This window comes from Notothenia rossii, assembly GCF_949606895.1.
Source record: "Notothenia rossii genome assembly, chromosome: 2".
Classification (NCBI taxonomy): domain Eukaryota; kingdom Metazoa; phylum Chordata; class Actinopteri; order Perciformes; family Nototheniidae; genus Notothenia; species Notothenia rossii.
This window is the reverse complement of record NC_136904.1, coordinates 1,600,998-1,626,176: the sequence shown is the minus strand read 5'-3', so window position 1 is coordinate 1,626,176 and position 25,179 is coordinate 1,600,998. Positions and strand designations below refer to the sequence as shown.

At 41.7% G+C, this 25,179-nt stretch overlaps 2 protein-coding genes across 3 annotated transcripts in view; one reads left to right on the top strand and one right to left on the bottom strand.

Moving 5' to 3' along the window:
• The window catches only part of LOC307027944 (uncharacterized protein), a gene marked incomplete at its 5' end in the record, with an annotated part of 249,562 nt that overhangs the window by 16,277 nt on the left and 208,106 nt on the right, over positions 1-25,179 (bottom strand). The gene's annotated exons all lie outside the window — the stretch shown is intronic.
• LOC307025910 (uncharacterized protein) overlaps positions 12,788-25,179 on the top strand; it is a 77,640-nt gene continuing 65,248 nt past the window's right edge. For both annotated transcript variants that reach the window (XM_079660888.1, XM_079660887.1), the window contains exons 1-2: positions 12,788-13,276; positions 20,232-21,500. In XM_079660888.1, coding sequence (XP_079517014.1) covers positions 13,126-13,276; positions 20,232-21,500 — 1,420 coding nt within the window. In that variant the 5' untranslated portion in view covers positions 12,788-13,125. The remainder of the gene's footprint in view (positions 13,277-20,231; positions 21,501-25,179) is intronic.

Here is a 25,179-nt window from a genome sequence, read left to right as displayed (position 1 = left end):
TCATTTTGGGCCAGTGACGTCATCGATGACAAATGAAGCCTCGCTCCCTGTCGATACCACGTGACTGCTTCAGGAAGCGATTCAGATCAATTGAACCACAATGCTCATATTACCCATGGATGTATACTAAGAACCATATTACCCCTCCTGTACCCGGGCTCGGTGACACGATGGAGTTAAGAGAGCTCAGACCCTCACTTATATATAGGTCGGAACATGTCATAAGTATACATTTAAAAAAGCATAAATAAATGTAGGAATAAAAACATGAATTCAAACTGCGGTCGCACATGTGCGCGCAGTGATGAGTGGGCCCTCGCGTCCGTGCGCCTGTCGGGGAGGGCAGCCGGTCGTCCTGGTGTCAAGCAGACGCGCGAGAGTCCTGGGAAATGAGCCGTTTTTAATTTCTCTAATTTTCGCGTCCCAGACTCCAAGGTCCTCTGGCAGCGACCCGGAAACGGATGTCGGCGCGTCGTCTCGAAGGAAAACAAATTTCTCTAAAGGCTCGTCGAGGATCGATTATCAAGGAGGCTGTCTGGAGAAGCCGTAACTGAGGATACACTGATTTAGAGGAGAGAGGAGAGAGGAGTGTCTCTGGAGGAGCTATAACCGAGGGTACACTGAAGTATTCTCCGGAGACTTATGTCAACAAAGCACAGCTCTGCAAACTGTTCCCGTTGTGATTATAAGTTATTTAAGATGATCAAATGTGCATCAGACTTTGTGCCTTTCACGGTTTGTTTACTCACTAATCACTATTTTTTTTTTTATACAACGGCTTTCATTGTGGCGCGAGTTTTACAGTGAGAACAGCTGCTGAGGTCAGTGCATAAAGCAGAACAGTGTGTATAATATATATCGCTCAATAATATACAGGACTGTCTCAGAAAATTAGAATATTGTGATAAAGTTCTTTATTTTCTGTAATGCAATAAAAAAAACAAAAATGTCATACATTCTGGATTCATTACAAATCAACTGAAATATTGCAAGCCTTTTATTATTTTAATATTGCTGATTATGGCATACAGCTTAAGAAAACTCAAAAATGCTATCTCAAAAAATTAGAATAGTTCCTCAGACCAAGTAAAAAAAAAAGATTTATAACAGCAAAACACAATCAAACATTTGAAAATGTCCATTAATGCACTCAGTACTTGGTTGGGAATCCTTTTGCACGGATTACTGCATCAATGCGGCGTGGCATGGAGGCAATCAGCCTGTGGCATTGCTGAGGTGTTATGGATGCCCAGGATGCTTCAATAGCGGCCTTTAGCTCATTAGCATTGTTGGGTCTGGTGTCTTTCAGCTTCTTCTTCACAATACCCCACATATTCTCTATGGGGTTCAGGTCAGGGGAATTTGCAGGCCAATCGAGGACAGTAATGCCATGGTCAGTACACCAGTTACTGGTGGTTTTGGCACTGTGGGCAGGTGCCAGATCATGCTGGAAAATGAATTCCTCATCTCCATAGAGCTTTTCAGCAGACGGAAGCATGTAGTGCTCTAAAATCTCTTGGTACACAGCTGCATTTACTCTGGGCTTGATGAAACACAGTGGACCAACACCAGCAGCTGACATGGCTCCCCAAACCATCGCTGACTGTGGGAACTTCACACTGGATTTCAAGCAACTTGGATTTTGCTCCTCTCCAGCCTTTCTCCAGACTCTGGCGCCTTGACTTCCAAATGAAATACAAAACTTGCTTTCGTCTGAAAAGAGGACTTTGGACCACTGTGCAACTGTCCAGTGCTTCTTTTCCTTAGCCCAAGTCAGACGCCTCTTCCGTTGTCTTGAGTTCAGAAGTGGCTTGACCATGGGAATACGGCTATTGTAGCCCATTTCCCGGACACGTCTGTGAACAGTGACTTTTGATACCTGGACTCCAGCTTCAGTCCACTGTCTTTGAAGCTCCCCCAAATTCTGGAAGCGACTCTTCTTCACAATGCTGTTAAGGCTGCGGTCATCTCTCTTGGTTGTGCAGCGTTTCCTGCCACATTTCCCCCTTCCAACAGACTTTTTGTGGATGTGCTTTGAAACTGCACTCTGTGAACAGCTTGCTCTTTGAGACATTTCTTTTTGTGTCTTACCCTCCTGATGGAGGGTGTCAATGACGGTCCTCTGGACAGCAGTCAGATCAGCAGTCTTCCCCATACTTGTGATTTAGTTTACTGAACCAAGCTGAGTGTTTTTCAAGGCTCAGGAAACCCTTGCAGGTGTTTCGAGTTAATTAGAAGATTCAAGTGATTCGTTGAACACCCTACTAGTATACTTTTTCATGATATTCTAATATTTAGAGATAGGATATTTGAGTTTTCTTAAGCTGTATGCCATAATCAGCAATATTAAAATAATAAAAGGCTTGCAATATTTCAGTTGATTTGTAATGAATCCAGAATGTATGACATTTTTGTTTTTTTAATTGCATTACAGAAAATAAAGAACTTTATCACAATATTCTAATTTTCTGAGACAGTCCTGTAAGTGCGTTCGACCAACAAAGTACAACCTTGAAGAAAACAGAATCATCTAAGTTCATCAGGTTTCATAGAGCCAAACATTTCAAGTGCTACTCAACTGGCTTTAGATAAGCCAGTCCTTTATTAGTATATAAGTGCTTTGTTAGTAATTCTATCTCTGGAAGTGGAGTCCAAAGAGATGAGTTTTCAGTCTGAAGAAGATGTGTAAGCTTTCTGCTGTCCTGATTTCAATGGGGAGCTCATTCCACCATTTTGGAGCCAGGATAGCAAACCCACGTGTTTTTGCTGATGGGAACTTGGGTCCCCCTCATAACCGTGGGAACATGTTTCAAATGGGGGGTGCTGTGGGGATGACACCAGGGCCGGTTTTCACCAATTTGCTGCCCTAGGCAAGATTTTATATGGCAATGAAAAACCTCTACAAAAGACCAATACACTACAAACAGAGAAACGTATTGACATGGTGGACAGCTTATATAAAAAGGCTTCAAATGTATTTAGTATTGCCTGAATATGTTTTAATTGGGGGGTGGACTTCACATCCTCTAGGGGGGTCCGGGGGTGCCCCCCCGGGAAGATTTTTTTTAACCTTTTAAAGTAAAATGCTTCAATCTGGTGCACTTTGAGCGCCCAATTACTAGAGACTGATCTAGGGAATACAACTCTAAAACACCCATATGAAAAAGATCGGTTTGCCTTTTAATAATCAAATAAGTATGTGAACATATCCGATAACCCATAGCCAATAACAAATAAATGTAGGCTAACTTGTTTTATTTTTGTGGTTCATTTATATCTTATTTTATCAGTTAACATTAATTTATTTATGCATATTTTTAAATATCTCCAGTTTTAAACAGTATTTTTGGTTTACTGTCCTATAGTATACATTGGAATGATTTCAAATCTGTTTTTATTTATCCTAATAATTATAAAGGAGTGCCTTGGAAATATTTGTTTACATAAATTGTGATCAAAACGTTTGAGACCCACTGAGATAACTTAGACTAAAGTGAACTATCTAAACCCTCAGAGTCCTTTACCTCACTGAGCCTCTCAGTCGGACAGGAGAGCTCTCCTCCACATTATTGTAGAAACAGCTTCTTATATCTGTTAGCGCAGCAGAACAACATTCCCCGCCGGTACCGGTGCACCCCCTCTCTCTATCTCTCTCTCTCACGCTGGCTGTGAGCTGCGGGCGCCTGATAAGCCAACATCCCCCACTTTCATCAGTTACAGCGGCCATCGTACAGGGCAAATGGAAAATTTAACCGGGGTGAAAACGGTGTTATCTTTACTTAATTATGAATGTTGTTACATCAAGGCTGAACATTTTTTTTTTATTATTATATTTGTATTTAATCTTGTGGAAGTGCAGTTCCCCTGTCCTCCACCAGGGGGTGCTGCAGCACCCTCAGCACCCCTACTTCCCACGGCCCTGGCCCCTTGCAGTGCGGGTGCAGCGAGCTGTTTGGCTGATGCAGAGCGGAGTGCACGTGCTGGGGTGTACGGTTTAATCATGTCCTGGATGTAGGATTACCATCATGCAATGCACTAGCAAGACGTTGATCGCAACTGCGCAGGTCTGCACAGGTCTCGCTTGTCTCAAACAAGCCTAGTTCCTCTCCACGGGCTGCAGAAGCAAAATGCTTGATGCTGTCAATGCTTGACAGAGCTTGAGGACTATCACGGGGTTTGTCAAGCGAAGTGGAGAGAATACTTACTTCCGGGTGTAATATTCTGTCAAGCAAATGAGCTGCTCCGACCCTCGGTCCTGACGGACTCCAACTTGTGTTTATTAATCAAACAAATAAATAAACACAAGGATAATTATGTGTTATTGTTGAGTAAATGGAGAATTGCACAGGGGAAAATAACGTATCTATGGTGGTGATACCCACGGATCTATGGGTTAGGGTATTGTTCTGCACGGACATTTTAGTGAGCCGGACTTCCAGTCTCCGTCGGTCTTCGCTTCCCGGGTTGCGTTCGAATAGTCCATTTAGCTTAGGAACCTTCCTAACCGAGTGAAATTACCCGGAAGTCCATCAGTGGCAGCCATGATAAGTGCCGTTCGAATTCTAGAATGATAGGAAAGGAGGTTTCAAACTTCCTTTATAACCTCCTTTAGCTTAGGAACCACTGGACCTCCCTAACCGAAAGGAGAGGAGAAAATGCTGCCCCAGAATGCCTTGCAGCCGCAGCATTTGACGTCACACAACAGTCGGGCGTTCACGGACACAAACGATTATGACGGAGAAATTATATCATGAAAGTTACGGTGCTTATTAAGCATTTTAAAACGTATGTGGTAAGTTGCCAAAGTGCTTTGTTTTGAACGTTCATCAGTATTATAATCAAAAAGAGAAATATGAACGTTAGTTTTTACTGAAATGATCAAATAAAGTCAATATTTCACTGAGCTGTGTGGGGTTTGTTCAACTTTTAAAAGATGTTTGAATGGTGATATACACAGTCAAGGAATAGGAGATAGGGTTAGAACTTTGAAGGGTTTAAACTATCCGAACGCAACCCCGGGCCCTTTCTCATTTCATCAAATCCCCCTCCTCGACTCCTCGACTCCTCGGTCCTCGGGTAGTGACCCGGAAATGAATTTCAGCGCGCCATGTTGAAGGACATCTCATTTCTCTAAATGCACTTCGAGGGCCAAGGATCGAGCGTCGAGGAGGCTCTCTGGAGGAGCTATAACCGAGGATACACTGATGGGTCCTCCACGGTCCTCCACGGCTCCTTCGTAGATGCATTTCCGGCAACAGTGATGTTTAAAAGAGTCATGACGCACGGCCGGACTTATCTCAGCCAATCACAGCTCTGCATGCATCCCCTGGATATTATTTATTAACTGCTCTCATCGCGACGCGATGTTTACAGTGAGAACAGCTGTGAGGTCCGTGCAGAAAGCAGAGCAGTGTGTAATATATATCACTCAGTATAACAGGCCTACTCTCTTTATTTGCTGTAGTTTAGTATCTACAAACAAAGAGTCGATATTTTTCTAAAACCATTTAGTGCTTCACGTAATAAAACACACAACGGCTGTATCCTGATTATATGCTTTGGGGCTGTAGGTGTGTGTAGGTGTGTGTGTGTTGTACAGTGCGTAGATGCGGCGGACAGACGGGTCTCAGTTGGTTTGGTGTCCTATGCTTACTTTTGATACTTGTAAATAAAACTTTTGGCCCGTAATTTCGATTCCTTAATAACGATTGCGTTATTATGAGAGTGCTCTGTTTGATTCTGAAATTGTATATATTTATATAAATATATACATATATATGTGTGTGTGTGTGTGTGTGTGTGTGTGTGTGTGTGTGTGTGTGTGTGTGTGTGTGTGTGTGTGTGTGTGTGTGTGTGTGTGTGTGTGTCCCCGCATCTGTAGCCTGTTATTGTCTCATTATACCGCACTGTGAATGAATTAAAAGTCATGAACACATCTGTCCATCAGACAGAGGGCTGCTGTGCCTGTGAAACTGGGTTGGTGCCTCCTGTCATCATTAATGGACGTCTCTTTAAAATGACCGCTCAGAGGAGAGGAGTTCTCATTTCTCTAACCGCCTGCTGCTTCCCCTCCTCTCTCCTCGGCTCCTCCGCTCGCATCTCCTGTGGGCGGGACTAAGTTTGATTGATTGATTGATTGAAAAGTTTATTAACAGCTTGTATATTGGGTACAGTACAGTACAGCTCAAAACATACAATTGTTAAGGGGATGCAGACCAGAGAAAGGCTTTCGTCTTGTTTACATCAGGGTCCCCCATTTCCAATTCATCATATCATTTAAGACATACAAGACATAATTGACATACAGATGGCTTATTTACAATTTACATACAGGTGGTTTTTTACATACAGATGGCTTACTTTCAAATTTCATATTAGATTTCGTTCGAATACATCCTAACCGGACATTTAAGACATACCAAGTCTACAGATATACAGTTAGTAACAGAGTCTAAAATGCGAGTATATACATAGATGGGGGGGGAAGCTGTCCATTGTACGACAGGTTGAGATTTGTACCATTACCGGAGCCAGTTTTGCAATGCTCTCCCCCGAAGGTGCTCTTTAAGAGAGGTTTTGAAGGTAAGTATAGTTTTACTTTCCTTTACAGTAGTGGGAAGAGCGTTCCACCTTGATGTGGCATAATTGCGAAACGTGTATTCCCCCTTTTTTGTGCCAAATCTGGGTTTTACATGATTTGTGGAGCTCCCTCTGGTGTTATGATCATGGTATTCCTTGACCTTTGCAAGTAGCTGTACTCTGTCGTCTACTCTAAGCCATCCTAGGTTGTCAAAGTGGGCAGAGGTGAGGTGGGTTCTAGATGAAAGGTCAAGCAGTAGTCTGACCAGTTTATTTTGTGATGTTTGAAGTTTTATTTTTAACGCCTTAGAGGTGCTATGGTACCATGACGTGCAAGCAGAGTCATAGTACCCTTGAATGAGTGCTCCTGCCAGAGTCTTCAGGGTGTTGTTGTTTACCAGAGAGGAGATCCGGTAGAGGAAGTTCTTTGATTCACTTTTTTTATTACATTGGATGCCATTTTGTCAGAGGAGAGGTTTGCCTCAAGAATAGATCCTAGGTATGTAATTTCCTTCTTACTTGTGACAATAATGTCACCCACTGCAACTGAGAAGTCGTCGGATTTGCTGAGATTATGTTTCGAACCGAAGAGAATGGACTCTGTTTTACCCAGGTGTAATGATCATTTATTATCGGCGAGCCAGGTGCAGATTCTGCCGAGCTCGGAGCTGAGGGTTTTTTCAACCTGCAATCTGCTCCTGTCAGAGACCAGCAGGGCTGAGTCGTCCGCGAACAGGAACAAGTTGCAGTCACATGCTGATGACATGTCATTTGCGTAAATTAGGAATAGTAACGGACCTAATATGCTTCCTTGTGGAACACCACAGCTCACTGGGAGGGGGGGGGACAGAGTACCGTTCACCTCCACCATCTGTTCTCTCCCCTCCAGGTAGGATTGCATCCAGCTCACCGATAGTTTATCAAAACCAATTGCTTTTAGCTTGTCAATCAGAATGGGGTGATTGACAGTGACGAAGGCCTTTTGCAGGTCCAGCATCACCATGCCGCAGTATCTGCCCTCGTCCACCTCTTGTTTGATGTGGTCGTTTAAATAAAGAAGGCATGTGTCAGTGGAGTGGGATGTTCTAAAGCCAGATTGAAATTCATAGATTAGTTTCTTGTCCGCGAGGTACTTTTCGAGGTACTGTTCATATACTATTTTTTCCATGACTTTCGAGATGGAGGTAAGTATAGAAACAGGGCGGTAGTTGCCTGGGTCCAATTTGCTGCCCTTTTTGTGCAGGGGGGTTACTCTTGCAATTTTGAAGTCTTTGGGTACGTGTCCCTGTTTTATGGAGAGGTTAATTATGTGAGCTATGACTGGTGAGATGGCGGTTGCTGTGTCTCTGAGGAATTTGGAGGGGATATTGTCGTGGCCAGTGGCCTTGTTAGGTTGGAGGGCGCTCAGTTTAATGAGTACCTCTGCTGATGTTACCCTTGCTAGACTGAAATCATCTTTGCGTACCCCTAGGTCTTTGTAGTAGGTCATGATGTGATCTACTCCAAAAAGCTCTGAGTGGGAGGGTAATTTATTTACAAGAGTTGTGGCTATGTTTGTGAAAAAAATGTTCAAGTATTTGGCCACGTCCAGTTTGTCTGTGATGAGCCTGTTATCTGTCTTTATGTTTAAGTTCGAAAATCTCGTTTTGAGTTTTTTACTGCAGCCAAGCTGGTTATTGAGTCATTTCCAAAGTTCACGGGGTGTATTTTTGTTTTCCTCAGTTTTGACATTGATGAAATTCTTTTTGGCAGTTTTGATCATGGAGCTTACGTCATTGCTTAGTCTGTTTCTTTCAATTTTTAGTTCAGTCACGTGGGCCAGGAGTTCACTGCTCGTGCTTTTGGAAATCATTGACTGACTTTTATGAAACTCAGAGCATTTTTTGTCTCTGGTTTTCATGGCGGTTAGTATGCCGGAGTGCATACTAACGGAGTCTCGAGGATAGGAGTCGAGGAGGGGAGTCGAGGAGTTAGAGAAATGAGAAAGGGCCCCGGAATGAGGCTGTTTACAACATAGATATAAACACTAGATGACTCACCTGCGCTGCTGGCCAATGGAAACCGACGTTGCCACTTGGCTGCCATCTTGCTACAGGCAGTGCTCTCATTCATAACATTATGGTTTACTATTTAAATAACCATAGCTTGCTCAATTTTCAACCAATTTTCAAACGGTTTGGTTTTTTATAAACATCAAAGATGTATTTATGATAGTGCATACTTATAATCATGGACTTTCTTATGAAAATAACATTAAGCCGATAAAGCAATAGCTATACACACACACACAAGGTATTTATATTAAATATTTGCCGGTGTATATATTTCCATTTATTTTATTATATTGCTAATATTTAAAATAAATTATAAAATGTAAATATATTTATATTTGATATATAAAAATCGATCTCATGTTACCACTTTGTAAGCCAAGAGTTGTTAATTTAGCAATGCCTTAGCTTGAAGAACAGGGACACAACTAATGACAATAGCATATGGTGGTTTATTATTTAGATATTCACACCTTGATCAGAAGAACCAAATCAACATAAAATGAGCTCACAGACAGGCCAGTTCTGTCTCATTTATCACAATTATTTTTGACATCAGATCTTCATATCGTCCTAGTTTTGTATTTAGTTTCTAGATTTGTAAACAAATCCAGAACCTTTGAAATACGTTACCACTTCACAGCACGGTGCGCTGAGTTCTTGTAGACGAAAAAAGCCCAATAATAATATAAACTGTACCCTGTGTCCTTTTGTGTCCTTCTGTAGTCCATTTACTGTTGTTTGTCTTGCCTTACCCCGGCTGATATCTCACTAAATCAACTGTTTTAATTGTTCCCTATATTGCCCCTAGCCAGCTAATTAATAGAACCACGGCACATAAACAAAGAAAAGCTGCAATTTCAACATGTCCAAGCATCCTGTATCATAGCCATGCTAATAATGTTTATAATAAACCAAACCGTTTGTAAATCAATCAAGATTTCAGCGATTTAAGAGTATTTTTGTGCAGATCACTCACCTTAGAACAGCTACCATAGCGCGTACCAGAGTAGCTGTTGACTGAAGCAAGATGGCTGCCGGTTAGCTACGCTGGAAAATCTCCCATGAGCCATCTAGTGTTTATATATATATCTATGGTTTACAACATGTGTTTTGAGATGCTAAATAAAAGCTTGTACCATTGATACCCCACCTCCGACTCCCATCTCTCGGCACCACACTATGCCACAATTTTAGATGCGGATTTTGTTAAACTAATACGTTTGCGCTGTGGACCAACACAATACATTGACGGGGAAGGGGGTAGCAATAAAGATAACACCATTAAACAGTTACACAACATAACAGAAATAATATCGATAGCAGCGTCCCTAGCAACCACCTTGGTAACAATGAAAACGTTGTATAGACACAATTTCCTGAAGTAATCTTCATAATAACTAGCAAACTAAAGATCATGTACATCCACTGCACACATAATCTGAAATAACAACTCATATTTCTCGCATCAAATGACATCAAAACGCATTTTAATGGCCAAACTAACTTTAAAATAGGCATTTTCCACAGAGAATAAAACGAAGTCCGGCCATGTTTTTTTTTTCTGCAGGGAGAAATGTGAAGATCACGTGACATAGACGCCAGCCATTGGAATGAATGGTGAAAACATTTTCAGAGGCGTTTTTGTAGAAATACTACGTCCTACGTTGTGGATCAACGTAGTTATTACACGTTTTTTTATGAGACTGGGTTGGATGAAACTCTCCAATTGGCTCGGCAAAAGTTTGTTGTTGTTTTGTGTCAGTTTTACGTCGCCACTTCCATTCACATTTTATATCATTTTTCCACAATGTTTATCATCATGAAATTAATATCTATATATTTTATTCTATACTTGCACTGCTTACCGTTTTCATACTTTATATATCTTAGCATATTCATACAAACTGTTCATACTGCTCACAGGCTGCTGTGTGTATCTAGTGTATTCATACCCCTCACTGTTTATTCATCATTCACTTCATTCTATATTTTATTCTGTAGATTGTGTACATTACTTTTTCACTCCTGGTTGGAAGCTAAACTGCATTTTGTTGTCTCAGTACCTGTAATCTGTGCAATAACAATAAAGTTGAATCTAATGTTGAGCAGGAACAAATGTATTTACTTAGTACATATCTGACATTAACGATTAAACACATGTGTGCATTCTTTATAAATGCAAACCGAGTCATGCCGACTCCGGAGGTGGCGGTATGCACCTTAAAGTTGTTTGCAATCCGCCAAAAAACCGAGAGAAGAAGAAGAAGAAGGCGAAGTAGAAGAAGAAGAAGAAAAAGCCGACTCCGAGCTGTCCGACTTCAGGCGAGCTTTTTGAGACCCCCCCCGGCTGCGATCGGCTATTCTCGTCTACTTTCGAGGCGAGTCGCAACGCGTCTCAAACAAGCCTAGTGTGTACTAACAGATGTGGGGGGTTGGGGGGTGAGGGGGGTGGAAATAACGGGGACAAAGCTGGCTGCTGTCAGACGATCAGCTGTGCAGCGTCATCACAAACGGACGTCGCTTCACGTGACGCTCCGGAGGAAAGGACGTCCCATTGCTCTTAAAACTAATTTCCCTGCTCGTGGTTTTCTTGCGTCTCTCCATGCTTCCCTGGTGGGAGGGACTAGTCACAGGGAAACGACGCAAGTGAGGGACGCAAGGAATCCATTTAACCGAAGTGAGAAGGGCCCCGACACTAACGTGGCCGAGTGGACTCCGGAGTTTGCTGCATGAGTTGTCACTCAAAAACTGAATAGCCAATGGGGACACACCCCTGAAAGTCCCGTCCACCTGGGACGTTTGTATCAAAATCAAAAACAAAAAAACGAGGGAGCGCAAATGAGAGTTCTGCTGCTAGAGCAAAAGTCTGATCATTGAGAAAGAAGAAACAAGAACTGCAAAGAAAAACCTATGTTAAAACAATGAAAAAAGTCTTATAGTTTACATGATTACACAAATGATTTGTTTGCAACTTATAGTTTTATTTTTAAAATTTATTTTATTTTGCTCGACTCAGTTTTTTTTCTTTTAAACTCATAGTTTTGCTTTATTCTGAGAAAGTGTTGCTTTATCTTTATGATACAAAACTAATCCCATATATGTCAGCCATGAAAGGCCAAATAAGGCGTGTCACGGCCGACGGTGCGGGACACACCAAATTGAGTTTGGGCGACAGGGCACGCTTAGTCGTCCGACTCACGAAAACGGCCGATTTCAGCCTGGTGTGTCAGGGCCTTTAAATGTTGAGAAATGCTGGTACATTTTTACAATGTATGGTTAAGGTGTCAGGGGAGTTTTGTAAATGTTTAAAAAAATTGCTTGCATAATTTACTCTATTAATTATATTAATTAATGTATGTATTTATTTGGATTTAAACAAACATTGTATTTGATTATAAAAACATAATAGGTGATATACATTTTAAAGACATCCCAATAAATGTTAAGGTCGTTTGAAGAGAATATTCCTGTCTTTATGTGAACTGAGCTAAACAAAGTGTTATACGTTTAAGTCAAATTTTAATTTGTTTAGAGTAAACAAAACACCATATTGTATTGATGTACATTAAAGTGTTTGCTTCGTAATAAAATAAAATATATTAAGCTATAATAAAAAATATTGCCAGCAACAATATGAAGTATTTTTTTTTATTAGTTTTCTCAAACTTAAAAACTCTACTTAGATCTAATATAAATATGAAGTTAGTCCAAAAGGAAAACTTAAATTATAATAGAGTAATAAATGTTGTGCGGTCTTCAGAATGAATCATCTTTTGTGTAAATGTAAATATATATCTTAGACGGAAAGCAATATCTTTGACTTAATTCAAATACATTTTTTGAGGTCAAAACATTTATTTGGAATAAACAAAAACAATTTGCTCTAACAAATTAGCAAAATTGTTTTAAGTTGATCCAACGTATCAATGTGTTCAGTGTATCTATCCATCTATCCATCTATCTATCGATATATCTATCTATCTATCTATCTATCTATCTATCTATCTATCTATCTATCTATCTATCTATCTATCTATCTATCTATCTATCTATCTATCTATCTAATAATAGCAGGGTGATGCAGAGTGGGGTCGCCTATCCCTTTAAGAGAGAGAGGGGAGTGTGGCGCGTGCATGTGTAGAGCGAGAGCGAGAGTGAGCGAGCGTAGTGAGTGTCCGGAAGAGAGCGGGAGTAGCAGCAGTGATCAGTCTGTCTCCAGTTAGCTGTATAACAAAGTCCTGAGGAAACACAGCGGCCTCCAAAGGAACAGCCTGCCTGTCTGCCTCATTTCAGAGTGGGTTATTGAAGCCGAAGCCTGGTGCTTCAGTCCGGGAAGACTGCAGAGAGTCCTCCCCTGTATTCCTCCACTACGGTCTGAGAGCAGCATCTATCTCCACTGTTGCTGTAACCATGTTAATGTCCCTCTGTGGGACCAATAAAGGACTTCTGATTCTGCGGACAGACAGAAGAGAGGGGGGAGGGGCGGGTTGGAATGCGGACTTCTTCTTTTCCTGGATTTGAAGAGTCCTCTTCCTCGCAGCCCACCATATCCCAGGATGCAATGCGCGCCGGTGACGAGGAAACAAAGAAAATGTCGGTCCGTTCTCAGAGAGAAAGCAGAACGTCAGGAGTAACTGATACATGTGAGTATCGGGTTTAACTAACTTTAATAACTGATGAATGTGAGTATTGGGTTTATCTTACTTTAATAACTGATACATGTGAGTATTGGGTTTATCTTACTTTAATAACTGATACGAGTATGACTTTAGGCTTTATTGTCATTTCAATCAGGAGAGACTGTTTTGATGTAACAATATATATTGCCGGGTATAAACGGATGAATGTAATGGTGTTGCCGATTAGACCCCGTTGTGCTGGAATATCATTCGGGGGGGAAACCGAACCGATTAAGCCCCCCCCCTGGGGTCGACACTGGTGGTGGTGAAGGCATGAAGGGATTGATGGAGGTCTGGAGAAGACTGGTTTAAGCTTGACCCTGGATTTGGGAGGTGGAAGGGGTGGAGGAGGGCTGCGTCCAGTCTCCTGAAATGACAGCTGTCAGAAGGGGAGAGAGCAGATTTAAAGGTTTAGCAATGCTTTATGATAGGCTTGTGGGAACAGAGGATAAGTGATAGGTTTAGCTCGGAGTGACGCCCCCGATCACTGATTGAGAGGAGAGAGAGTAGGCTTGTATATTGCGTACAGCGCCTATAAACTATGGCGCACCCCCCTCCCCCCAAATCAAGTTGAACTGCCCCAGCCCCAATAAAAACCAGAGGTTTATGTGAAATAGTTCTTTTTTGAAATAATGGTTTTAGTGCGTAATTATAGGTTTTAAATGTTGTATTTGTGTTAATTTAAAATAAATCAAACTCCATATGTATATATATACATATGGATACAGCTTTTATTAACATTGGAATTTACTGTGCAAGCAGCCGCGGGGGGGAGAGCTTTAGAGAGCTCTCTCCTGAAAGACTGAGAGGTTCTGATAACCTCAGCTCAGTGAGGTAAAGGCACACCTTTATATGATCATTATAGCTATAAAAAATCTTCCCGGGGGAACATGCCCCCGGACCCCCCTAGAGGAGGTGAGGTCCACCCCCCACTTAAATCATGTTCAAATGGATAGACACTAAATACATTTGCACACAGCTTGTGTCCATATCTTTCTGTTTTGGTGATGCCACAACCGTGCATACATACGCAAATCATAGTGAGTGTCTGCATTTTGGGGGGGGTGGGGCGCCAGCAAAAATCTTGCCTAGGGCGGCAAGTTGGTCAGGGCAGGCCCTGCTGCGGCACAATATATATCAAACAGCAAGGCCAACAGCCTTGCGTAAAGACACACACTTATCGCAAATACATACACAAATAAAGGGCAACATAGAAACCACTTTTGAAACATTGTTTGCGTGGCAACACAAACACTGGTAAATCACGAGCAAGGCACACACTGGGTAAGGATGGCAGCTTCCTCATCGTTGCACTCGGAGAGAAATAGTGGAGACGGAGACGATGAACTGTTTAGCCCTCCTTGGGCATGGTTTATTTCTATGCACTGCAGGCGCATCCTTTCGCTCATACTTGTCAACCCTCCCGATTTTCGTGGGAGACTCCCGATTTCATTGCCCTCTCCCGGTTTCCTCCCGGGGTCATATTTCTCCCGATTTTTCACAAAATCAGATTTACTCAGGACTGTTTCCACTCGGACTTTAATACAGCTACACCATTGTTTGGTTTCCATGGTAACACGTGTCTTTAGTAGCGCGCGCAACTGAAAGTCTGACAGGGTGAGGCAGATAGTCACAGAAAACAGAACAAGAATCGACAACTACTCTACTCTCTGCTCACTCCTTTCCTGCCCACACATATGCTCCATCTCCTGGTTGGGTTTATTAACCCCAAGATCACCTGGGGCTGTTGGTCTTTGAGCGGTTGCTGGCCCAAAAGTAGCCGACCTGTTGATGTGCTGCAAGGTAGCGTCTGTAGTGGAGGCACCGGCACGGAGGAGGAGGAGGATGGCGGGTGTGGTACAGGGTGTGGCAACGCAGGTGGTGATGGTAGGGGCACAAGGAGCTGTACCTCGGAGGACAGCGTTGGTGGCGGCCGCCTTGATGAATCAAGGCTTGGGCTCGCTAACTCAGCCCCGGGGTTTGCCGAGGCGTGCTGCTGCAATGGCAGGTGCAGGGTCGCCAGCAGCACCATCGGCTGCAGTTCTTTCATCGCTATTTAGTTTCAATAAATCCTTAGACCTTTTAAGCCAATTTCTGATGTCCATTTTGTAATTCAAACAGAAATGTCTACAGAATGCACAATAAATAATAAACAAATCCAGAATAGGCGGCAGAGTGTGACGCTGTGATTGGTCTAAATGTGGACGAATCACAAATCACAACAGACACATGAATTTATTTGACGTTCCCTGCGATTTTTTTTTTAGTTACTATCTGACATCACATACATCGTAGCATAAAAGTTCACCGTTTATTCATAATAAAAAAAATTATAGTTATAAAGTTATAAATAATAAAAAAAAGTTGTTTATTTAGGGAGGGCAGGAATGTCAAATGGGAGGGCCTCGTTAATGTCAGATATGTACTAAGTAAATACATTTGTTATTGCGGAAGCGAAATGCTTGATGGGAAACGACTCGCTGGTATCTCGAGCTGAGCGCTCATTGGTGGTTTTTACCCCGTGCTGCTGATGAAACTCTCCAATTGGCTCGGCAAAAGTTTGTTGTTGTTTTGTGTCAGTTTTACGTCGCCCCTTCCATTCACATTTTTCATAATTGTTCCACAATGTTTATCATCATGAAATTAATATCTATATATGTTATACTATACTTGCACTGCTTACCGTTTTCATACTTTATATACCTTAGCATATTCATACACACTGTTCATACTGCTCACAGGTTGCTGTGTGTATCTAGAGTATTCTAACCCCTCACTGTTTATTCATCATTCAATTCATTCTATATTTTATTCTGTAGATTGTGTACATTACTTTTCACTTTACTGCTTTTTGCACTCCTGGTTAGAAGCTTAACTGCATTTCGTTGTCCTGTATCTGTAATATGTGCAATAACAATAGAGTTTAATCTAATCTTGAGCAGGAACAAATGTATTTACTTAGTACATATCCAGTGTTGTGCTAGTTACTGAAAACCAGGAACTAGTTATCATTACTAGTTACTTCAAAAGTAACTCAGTTACTTTACTGATTACTTACAGCAAAATGTACTGTGAACAGTAACGCATTAGTTACTTAAAAAAAGGGCTCCCATTAATGCCCTTATAGCCTTCATTTCAGTACTGTTATTGCATTGGAGAATAATACAATCTGTTGATCAAGAAATAGCAATAGAAATAGTAGAAATAGCCTGCATGTGTTCTACAACATACCGTGCAATGGCTTTATCAACTTTTCCCTGGCTAGCAGTCCCTCGGTTAAAATCCAGCCGCTGTTGCTTAGGTGGAGGTGGAGTGGCGTCGGAAGAGTCTGGGTCTGTGGTCTTAGCTAGGCTACTAGCTTCGTCCCAGCCAGTGGCGGCGCAAGATTATTTTTGTTCGGTAATCTATGTTAGGGCTAACCCATACAGTGGTGGGGCTCAAGTCAGTAGTTGTAATGTAATTACATACACACTATACCACAATTAATCCTAGAAGTTCTGCTGTCTGTCTGCAATTTACTCGGCGGGAGTTTGGGGACTTTTCACTGTGAACGTGACATATCAGTAATGTATGACGCAGGAGACCCAACGTTCCGTTGCTCTGATTGGCTGTAGATCTATTCAAATTGCATTCGGAGGCACTTTGATCTGACCGCGGCCGCGCTGATATTATAACGTGAGAGAATTTCCACACCTTTAGTGTATAAAACTCCCCCACTACTTAGACTATTCCTTGCACCCCTCTAGCATAAGCCCCGGATGGTATCAACCATATTGCGTCAGTAACGTGCACTTGTTGTTACAGCAGGATCAGTTTGTGTGTTGTGGACAAGACCGGTAGATTTTCGCAATCCTTGTTCTCAACATGCTTACTTTAACATACTTTTTCATGGTCGGGCTAAGGTAGGGCTAAGCCATTTCTTGGTATGGCTGTAGCCTACCCCAGCCATACCCTGGCGCCGCCACTGACTGTACTTAAGTACAGTTCTCATCTCTGTTCGCCTCGCTGTTGGCGCCGCTAACCAACGTCTGGGAGCCGAAACTATATAAAAAAAATAACGGAGTAACGCACCATGTAGTAACGGTAACTGAGTTACTGAATTTAAAAAATAACGCGTTAGAGTACTAGTTATTGACAAAAATAACGGCGTTACAGTAACGCGTTACTTTGTACACCAAAGGAGGGGCTTCGTAAGAAGCATTTCAAGGTCCTGGAGTGACCTAGCTAGTCTCCAGATCTCAACCCCATAGAACATCTTTGGAGGGAGTTGAAAGTCTGTGTTGCCCAGCGACAGCCCCAAAACATCAATGCTCTAGAGCAGGGGTTCCCAAAGTGGGGGTCGCGAGACCTCGAGTGGGGGTCGCGAGATGATTACAAAATTAAAATGGAAAATTAAAAAATAAAAATTATAAAAATTATAAAAATTAATTATTTAATTGTTTTGTTTTTATTATTATTAATAATAACGTTTGCATAGACAGAAAACTTAAATTAAATCACTAGCACCCCCCCCCCGTCGTCGTCGTCGTCATCGTCATCAGGGGGTCGCCAGTCTCTGGCACTGTTATTTTGGGGGTCGCGCGGGCTGAAAAGTTTGGGAACGACTGTGGGTTCGATCCCAGCCCATGCAGTCAACATGTCGATGTATCCTTGGGCAAGATACTTAACCCTGAGTTGCTCCCGATGGCATGGCCAACGGTGTGTGAATGTATGTGAATGTTAGGTCCTATAGAGTAAGGTACACTGCTCTGTGTGAATGGGTGTGAATGACATGTAGTATGTAAAGCGCTTTGAGGGGTCTTAAAGACTGGATAAAGCGCTATATAAGTACAGTCCATTTAACCCCTGCTCTAGAGGAGATCTGCATGGAGGATTTGGCCAAAATACCAGCAACAGTGAAAACCTTGTGAAGACTTACAGAAAACGTTTGACCTCTATCATTGCCAACAAAGGGTATATAACAAAGTATTGAGATTAACTTTTGTTATTGACCAAATACTTATTTTCAACCATAATTTGCAAATAAATTCTTTAAAAATCAGGCAATGTGATTTTCTGGATTTTTTTTTCTCATAGTTGAGGTATACCTAGGATGAACATTACAGGCCTCTCTCATCTTTTTAAGTGGGAGAACTTGCACAATTGGTGGCTGACTTAATACTTGTTTGCCCCACTATAAACATACACCATATATTTTCTTTCAATTATACATTTCTTAATGTATTATTAACAGTATTTTCTATGTATTTGACAGTGATATATGGCCATAACAAAAGTATTTTTTTGTAAAATTACAGAAAATGCAGATCATTTTGCCAACAGAAAATCATTTATTTGTACGGTTTGTTTGGTTAAATTCACATTTAAAGGGGACCTATCATGCAAAATGCACTTTTTTATGTTTTTTATACATAAAGATGTGTCCCCGGTGTGTCGGGGAATTCACACAGCGTCAGAAAATAAAACCCTTTCTCTTTTCCTCCATACCCAAATCTTTTAAAACGGGGGTACAACGAGCGGACACAGATTTGATGCCGATATGACGTAATTTCAGATGGTGGACCCACAGAGAGTTGCTATCAGAAACAAGGCCTGATGTGTTTTTGACATAATATGGTCTTTGTTTACATTAGCAAGCCTCGCTAACACTCAGAGCTAACCTCTACTGGAGAGCACATGTGTTTAAAAAGCAGGAAATAAAAAAGGAACTCACCTTGTGATAAACCCGCAAGAGAAAAAGCATTTGAGCTCCATACTGTATCTGAAATAATCCTTGATGTGGTTTAGAACAGGATGGCATTTTATCACAGCAGAATTTAACTTTATCTCCGGTAGAATTCTGATCAGGCATTAGCTCTGACTCTTCTTTTATTTTTCAAGCTAAGGACCCAAAATCCGCATTTCTCTAACAGCTGGAATAGAGGGATATAAGGGATGTCTAAAATGCATGATCTGTTTGTATTTTGAGCAAAACACATCATAGACATGTTTTTATATATTTGTATATATCTCAGACCCATAATATATGCCTAAAAATGACATGATAGGTGCACTTTAAAAGCTGCTAAAAAACCAGATGTATAATGTATTCCATTTATACAGTTTTTATTTTGTTAAATAAATGACACATTTCTATAAACCGTTTATTCTTGTAATTTGAATATGATTTCCTGTCATTATGAAATACAATAAAAAGAAAATGTAATTTTCTTAGGGGAAAACTGTCAAATAAAAACATCACACCTCAAAAGATTATTTTGCACTATTTCTTCTGTTTTATCTGTTTATGTCCTATATACTGTATATTCATGTCGCTCTTTTGGTGGAGCATGTGAATTCAGTTTTCATTACCATATCAACACTGTAGCTGCTGAGCACATGATGATAAAGCCTTGAATATTGAATCTTGAAACCTGGAGCTCAACGCTCTCAAGACAGTGAGATGGTTGTGGACTTCAGGAAGAACGCAGCCCCACTCGCCCCCATCACTCTGTGTTACTGCCCAGTCACTGCTTTGGAGTCTTTCCTCTTCCAGTGACTTTTATCCACCCCATACTAACATTACATTAATGAACATCATGTCAACAACACCTTGTTCTTTTTAATATTGTAAATCCTTCACATGCTGCACATATCTTCTGCACACTTCCTCTTTTAAATCAGCACAGTTCTTCACTTTGAATAAAGTGTATAGTATTTTTCACATTTAAATATTGTTAATTGGTTGTAATAGTTTTAAAATAGTTTTGTTTTAAATAGCTGTCATAATCCTATTTGTATTTTAATTTTGCTAAGATGTTTCTTTCCGTGTCTTTTTATGCACCACATATAATAAAGCAAATTCCTCGTATGTGTAAACCTACTTGGTAAATATAACCGATTCTTTTTCTGATGAATATGTGTTTCCTGTTTCCTGCAGACGTCCAGCAGCTGGTGGTGGTTAAAGAAGAGGTTCCCCCTGAGCAGCAGGAGTGGAGCTCCAGTCTGGACCGGGAGGACTCAGATTCCCCCCCACACATTAAAGAGGAACAGGAGGAACTCAGGAGCAGTCAGGAGGGAGAGCAGCTTCAAGGGCTGGAGGAGGCTGATATCACCAAGTCCAGATTCACTCCTGTCCCTGTGAAGAGTGAAGATGATGAAGAGAAACCTCAGTCCTCTCAGCTTCATCAAAGACAAACTGAACACCTGGAAACAGAAGCTGATGGAGAGGACTGTGGAGGACCAGAACCAGCCAGGAACTCAGATCCAGAGAGACATTTACAACCAGAGACTGAGGACAACCCTGGAGACTCTTCTGAACCTGACACTGAAGACAGTGCTGATTGGAAGGAGACAAGGGCACCAGGTTCAAACTCTCAGAGAAATAAACAAAACTCTGTCAGTGATGTAAGACGTAGTGCAGGGGAGAGACCATTCATCTGCTCAGTCTGTAAGAAATCTTTTAAACAAGGAAGACATTTGAAGGAGCACATGAAAATCCACACAGGAGAGAAACCATTCAGCTGCTCGGTCTGTGAGAAAAAGTTTGCAGGGAGAGGAAGTTTAAATCGACACATTGCAATACACACAGGAGAGAAACCATTCAGCTGCTCAGTCTGTAAGAAAACCTTTGCAGGGAGAGGACTTTTAAATATGCACATGGTAATACACACAGGAGAGAAACCATTCAACTGCTCAGTCTGTGAGAAAACGTTTGCACGGAAAGGATATTTAAATCTGCACATGAGAAGCCACACAGAAGAGAAAACATTCAGCTGCTCAGTCTGTAAGAAATCTTTTAAACACAGTGGAACTTTAAAGGACCACTTGAGAAACCACACAGGAGAGAAACCATTCATCTGCTCAATTTGTAACAAATCTTTTGCAGTGAGAGGAAGTTTAAAGGACCACATGAGAATCCACACAGGAGAAAAACCATTCAGCTGCAGTGTTTGTGACAAAAAGTTCAACCGGAGTCAAAAGGTCAAAAGACATAAGTGTATTGGTCGTCAGTCCTCACAGCTTCATCAAACTGAGGAGAACAGAGAGGCAGAGCCTCCAGCCAGCAGTTCAACTGAACACCTGGAGACAGAAGCTGATGGAGAGGACTGTGGAGGACCAGAACCAGCCAGGAACTCAGATCCAGAGAGACATTTACAACCAGAGACTGAGGACAACGAAAAGGATGACATATTCTGTTCATTTTCAGGTTAGTATTAGTATGTTCTCTTCACTGGTACATGTCTCCATGCTTTAATGTTGAAAAAGCTCTTTATTTTTGTCATACTGCCTCTTTTCACCCTCTGTCTGAAATCAGAGCCCAGTCTGGACTGAATGGTTAGCTGGCCGTCTCTGTTTTGATTGGTTGACCAGTTAGAGATGTTCACCTTTCAACACAAGGCAATTCAAATTGCTTTACCAAAATGAAAGACATTAAGAAAATGGCATTTAAAAACAGTCATTAAAAAGCTGGGTTAGGGTAAAGATAATACAAATTAAAAGAAAAACTACATGGATAAAAGTTACAGTGCAGTTTAAGATAAGAATAGTTCAATTAAAAGCAGCGGCAAAAAGAAAAGTCTTCAGCCTGGATTTAAAAGTAGTCAGAGTTGCAGCGGACCTGCAGGTTTCTGGGAGTTTGTTCCAGATATTTGGAGCATAATAACTGAACTTCTCCATGTTTGGTTCTGACTCCTGGGACAGAAAGCAGACCAGAAGACGTCCCATGTCATGCTTTTCCGGTTATTACCCGTCCCGTTGTGTGTTATGAAGGTTTTTCTGCATGTAAACGGTCTGCAGAGTCAAAACCCTCAAAGTACACCCTGTAGCGAGTAAAACTCTAACACAGAAAATACCTCCCCAAAACTCCTCGTTGGAGATACGTCACTGTCCATTGATTCTTCCGGGTACCGCATGATGTCATGCGTTACCCAGAACCAAATGGATCAATCCGTGGAGCCGTTACATTACGTCCGCGGAGCCGTTATGTTAAGCCCCCGCTGATTGGTCCAAATTAACCAATCCACGGACTTCCTCACACACACACTCAGTGCAGGCAGCTCTGCTGATCTCTCCTCCCTGGCTGCAGGCTGATAACAGACAGTTGGGATCGCGGCGAAATTCTCTCTGCAGACCCATTCTCTCTGCAGACCCATTCTCTCTGCAGACCCATTCTCTCCTCAGACCCATTCTCACAGCGTCTATCAACCTTTTTCTTACTCAATATCAAGCCACACTTATTGTTTTTACTTCGGCTGTGACTTTGTGTGTGCTCAGGGTGAGTTTGGCTGTGTTTCGCTGTCGCTAAACAAGGAAGGCAGAAAGTGAAATTCAGTGAATACACGTAGTTTACAGAGATGCTGTTTGAGAAACCAAAGTGATTTTGGAAAATTGCACAATATAAATCTATTCTAGTTGACCTCAAAAATGGAATTATGATCAGTGGAAATGTCCATGACATGGGACCTTTAATGTGAGGTAGGGAAATAATCATTCGAGTATAAGTATTTGTATATAAATATGTAATTTACAACAGCTGTAAGATGCTTGAAAAGCTTGAAAATGCTTGAAAAGTGCTTGAATTTGACTTTGGAAAAGGTCTAAGAACCCTGATTACTGACGCATCTAGATTATTCTTTTTTAAGAGCGGTTTAATGAATGCAGTTTTCAGGGCCTGTGGAAAAAAACCTCATATGAAGGAGATCTGTGGCCATGCAATGAAAAACATTTTTGAAAAAACCTGTTAATAATAATGTCAAGGCAGCAGGAGGAGGATTTTAAATGTTATATAATGTCCTATAGGTCTTTATCATTAATCAGACGGAATTGTGTCATGGTGTTTGAATTGATTTTAAGTGGACACAGAGAAAACACATCTGCTGTACCTGATACAGAGGCACTTACTGCTTGTCTAATGTTCTGAAATGTGTCAGTGAAGAAGGCAAAGTCATTGCAGGCCCTGGTGGATAGAAGTTCTGAGGCTACTGACACTGGGGGGTTACCCCCTGATCCCACCGGAAGCGTATGCGCTGCGGCTGCGCCGTGCTGCGCCGTGCTGCGCCGTGCTGCGCCGCGCTGCGACCTCCTCCTGCGTCATAGCCCACCAGGCGCGTTTCAAAACGTTGCGGAAGCGGAGCGTCGTGTGTGCAGCCTCGCAGTTGTTGTTGATTTTGGAATATTTCCTGGACATTTGTACTTCTACAAGTAGTTAGGCTACGTAGTTAAATGGTTTATGTTTGTGTCTGTTTAAATCGTGTTTATTGTTGTTATTTCCTATTTTGTTGTGTTGTAGACTACAGACACAGTTAATAATAATTGTAATATTCCAGTTATAAACGACATGAATCAAAGATGTGTTGCTGTATTTTAGTGGTAAAAAAATATGCATTCATCATCATAATTATTCTATATATATAATTTACAGTGCCTGTAAACCGGAGGAGAACGCTGGCATGTATTCTCCTACTTGAAAGACTACGGGGGGGGGGGGGGGGGTGGGGGGAGGAGAAGGAGCCGGTTCTGGGTGCACCCCCTCAACCAGCAAAGGAGACAACAAGGTGATTTTCATCACCTCGTGGCTGGACAGCCAACGACATCACCAATATTTTCGGATGAACGTTCCACTTCCTGCCTGCGCTGCGCTGCGTCAAAAATAGGATTCCTCCTATATTTTAGAAATTCCTTGCGGCGAGGAGCTTCTGGGACGCTTCGAGCCGCGGCGCAGCTGGTCTGGTGGAATAGCACCCATTGACTAGAGTGGCCGCGATCGCTAAAAACGCCGCAGCCGCAGCGCAGGTGGGATCAGGGGGTTAGTTAGTCTGTCGAGGGTAGCAAACAAGGCACGTTTTTGTTTTTGGCAATGATATCAGAGAAGAAAGATTGTCATGCAATTTTCAATTCCAAATCATAAAAGCCAAGTCTCTCTTTATGGATTTCAAAATGAACCTAGAGATTTGTTTTTCGCCACCTGCGTTCAGCTTTCCAACACTCTCTTTTTGCTGTTCTCACGGTCATGGCCTTTCTCCATGGAGATATTTTCTTGCCAGTCACTTTCTTTACTTTGGTGGGACAAATAGCATCTATAACAATTGTAATTGTTGAATTAGAATGATCTACTAGCTCATTTACTAAAATGTTAGCAGGGGCAAGTGTGGAGTAAACATTTCCCTAGTATTTTCAGTTAAATATCGCTTTGTGGTTACCTCTTTTTGAACATTTTTTAAAATCCCCAACAATGACTAGACGGTCAAAAAAGCTTGCGCAGTATTTGGGTGGTCTGTAGATATTTAGGAACAGAGCTCGAGAGGAGCATTTCAGCTGAAGGGCCACATATTCAAAAGAAGCAAAGTTCCCATAAGATGTCTTCCTGCAGGCTTTAGCTGTTGCTAGGCCATGCTACTGTAAGACCGAGGTCGTCGTAAAAATATTGAAATATGTCTGAAACCCTCCCTCTATTTACGAATAATAACTGTCCCAGTGATAAGTTAATTTCCAGGAGCTGCTGCTCGAAGTTTTCAGAAAAGAAAAATAGGAAAATCAGCATAAAAAAGTAAGCAGAGGCAAGAGCAAGCGGAAAACGTCTGCACTGTAAGAAAGCAAGGTCGCAAGGTCATAGCGTTTGATGGTTTTTGCGACTGAACTTGAAGATACATTCAAAGTTCTTGACATTTTCCAGATCGACTGGCCTTCATTTCTTAAAGTGATGATGGATAGTCGTTTCTCTTCACTGAGTTGAGTGGTTCTTGCCATAATATGGATTACAAAAGTAGTCAAATAGGGCTTTCCACTGTGCACTAACCCTACCTCTGCACAACACAACGGATGGTCTCAAACACATGGTTGTGGACTTCAGCCCCACCCGCCCCCATCACTCTGTGTTACTCCCCAGT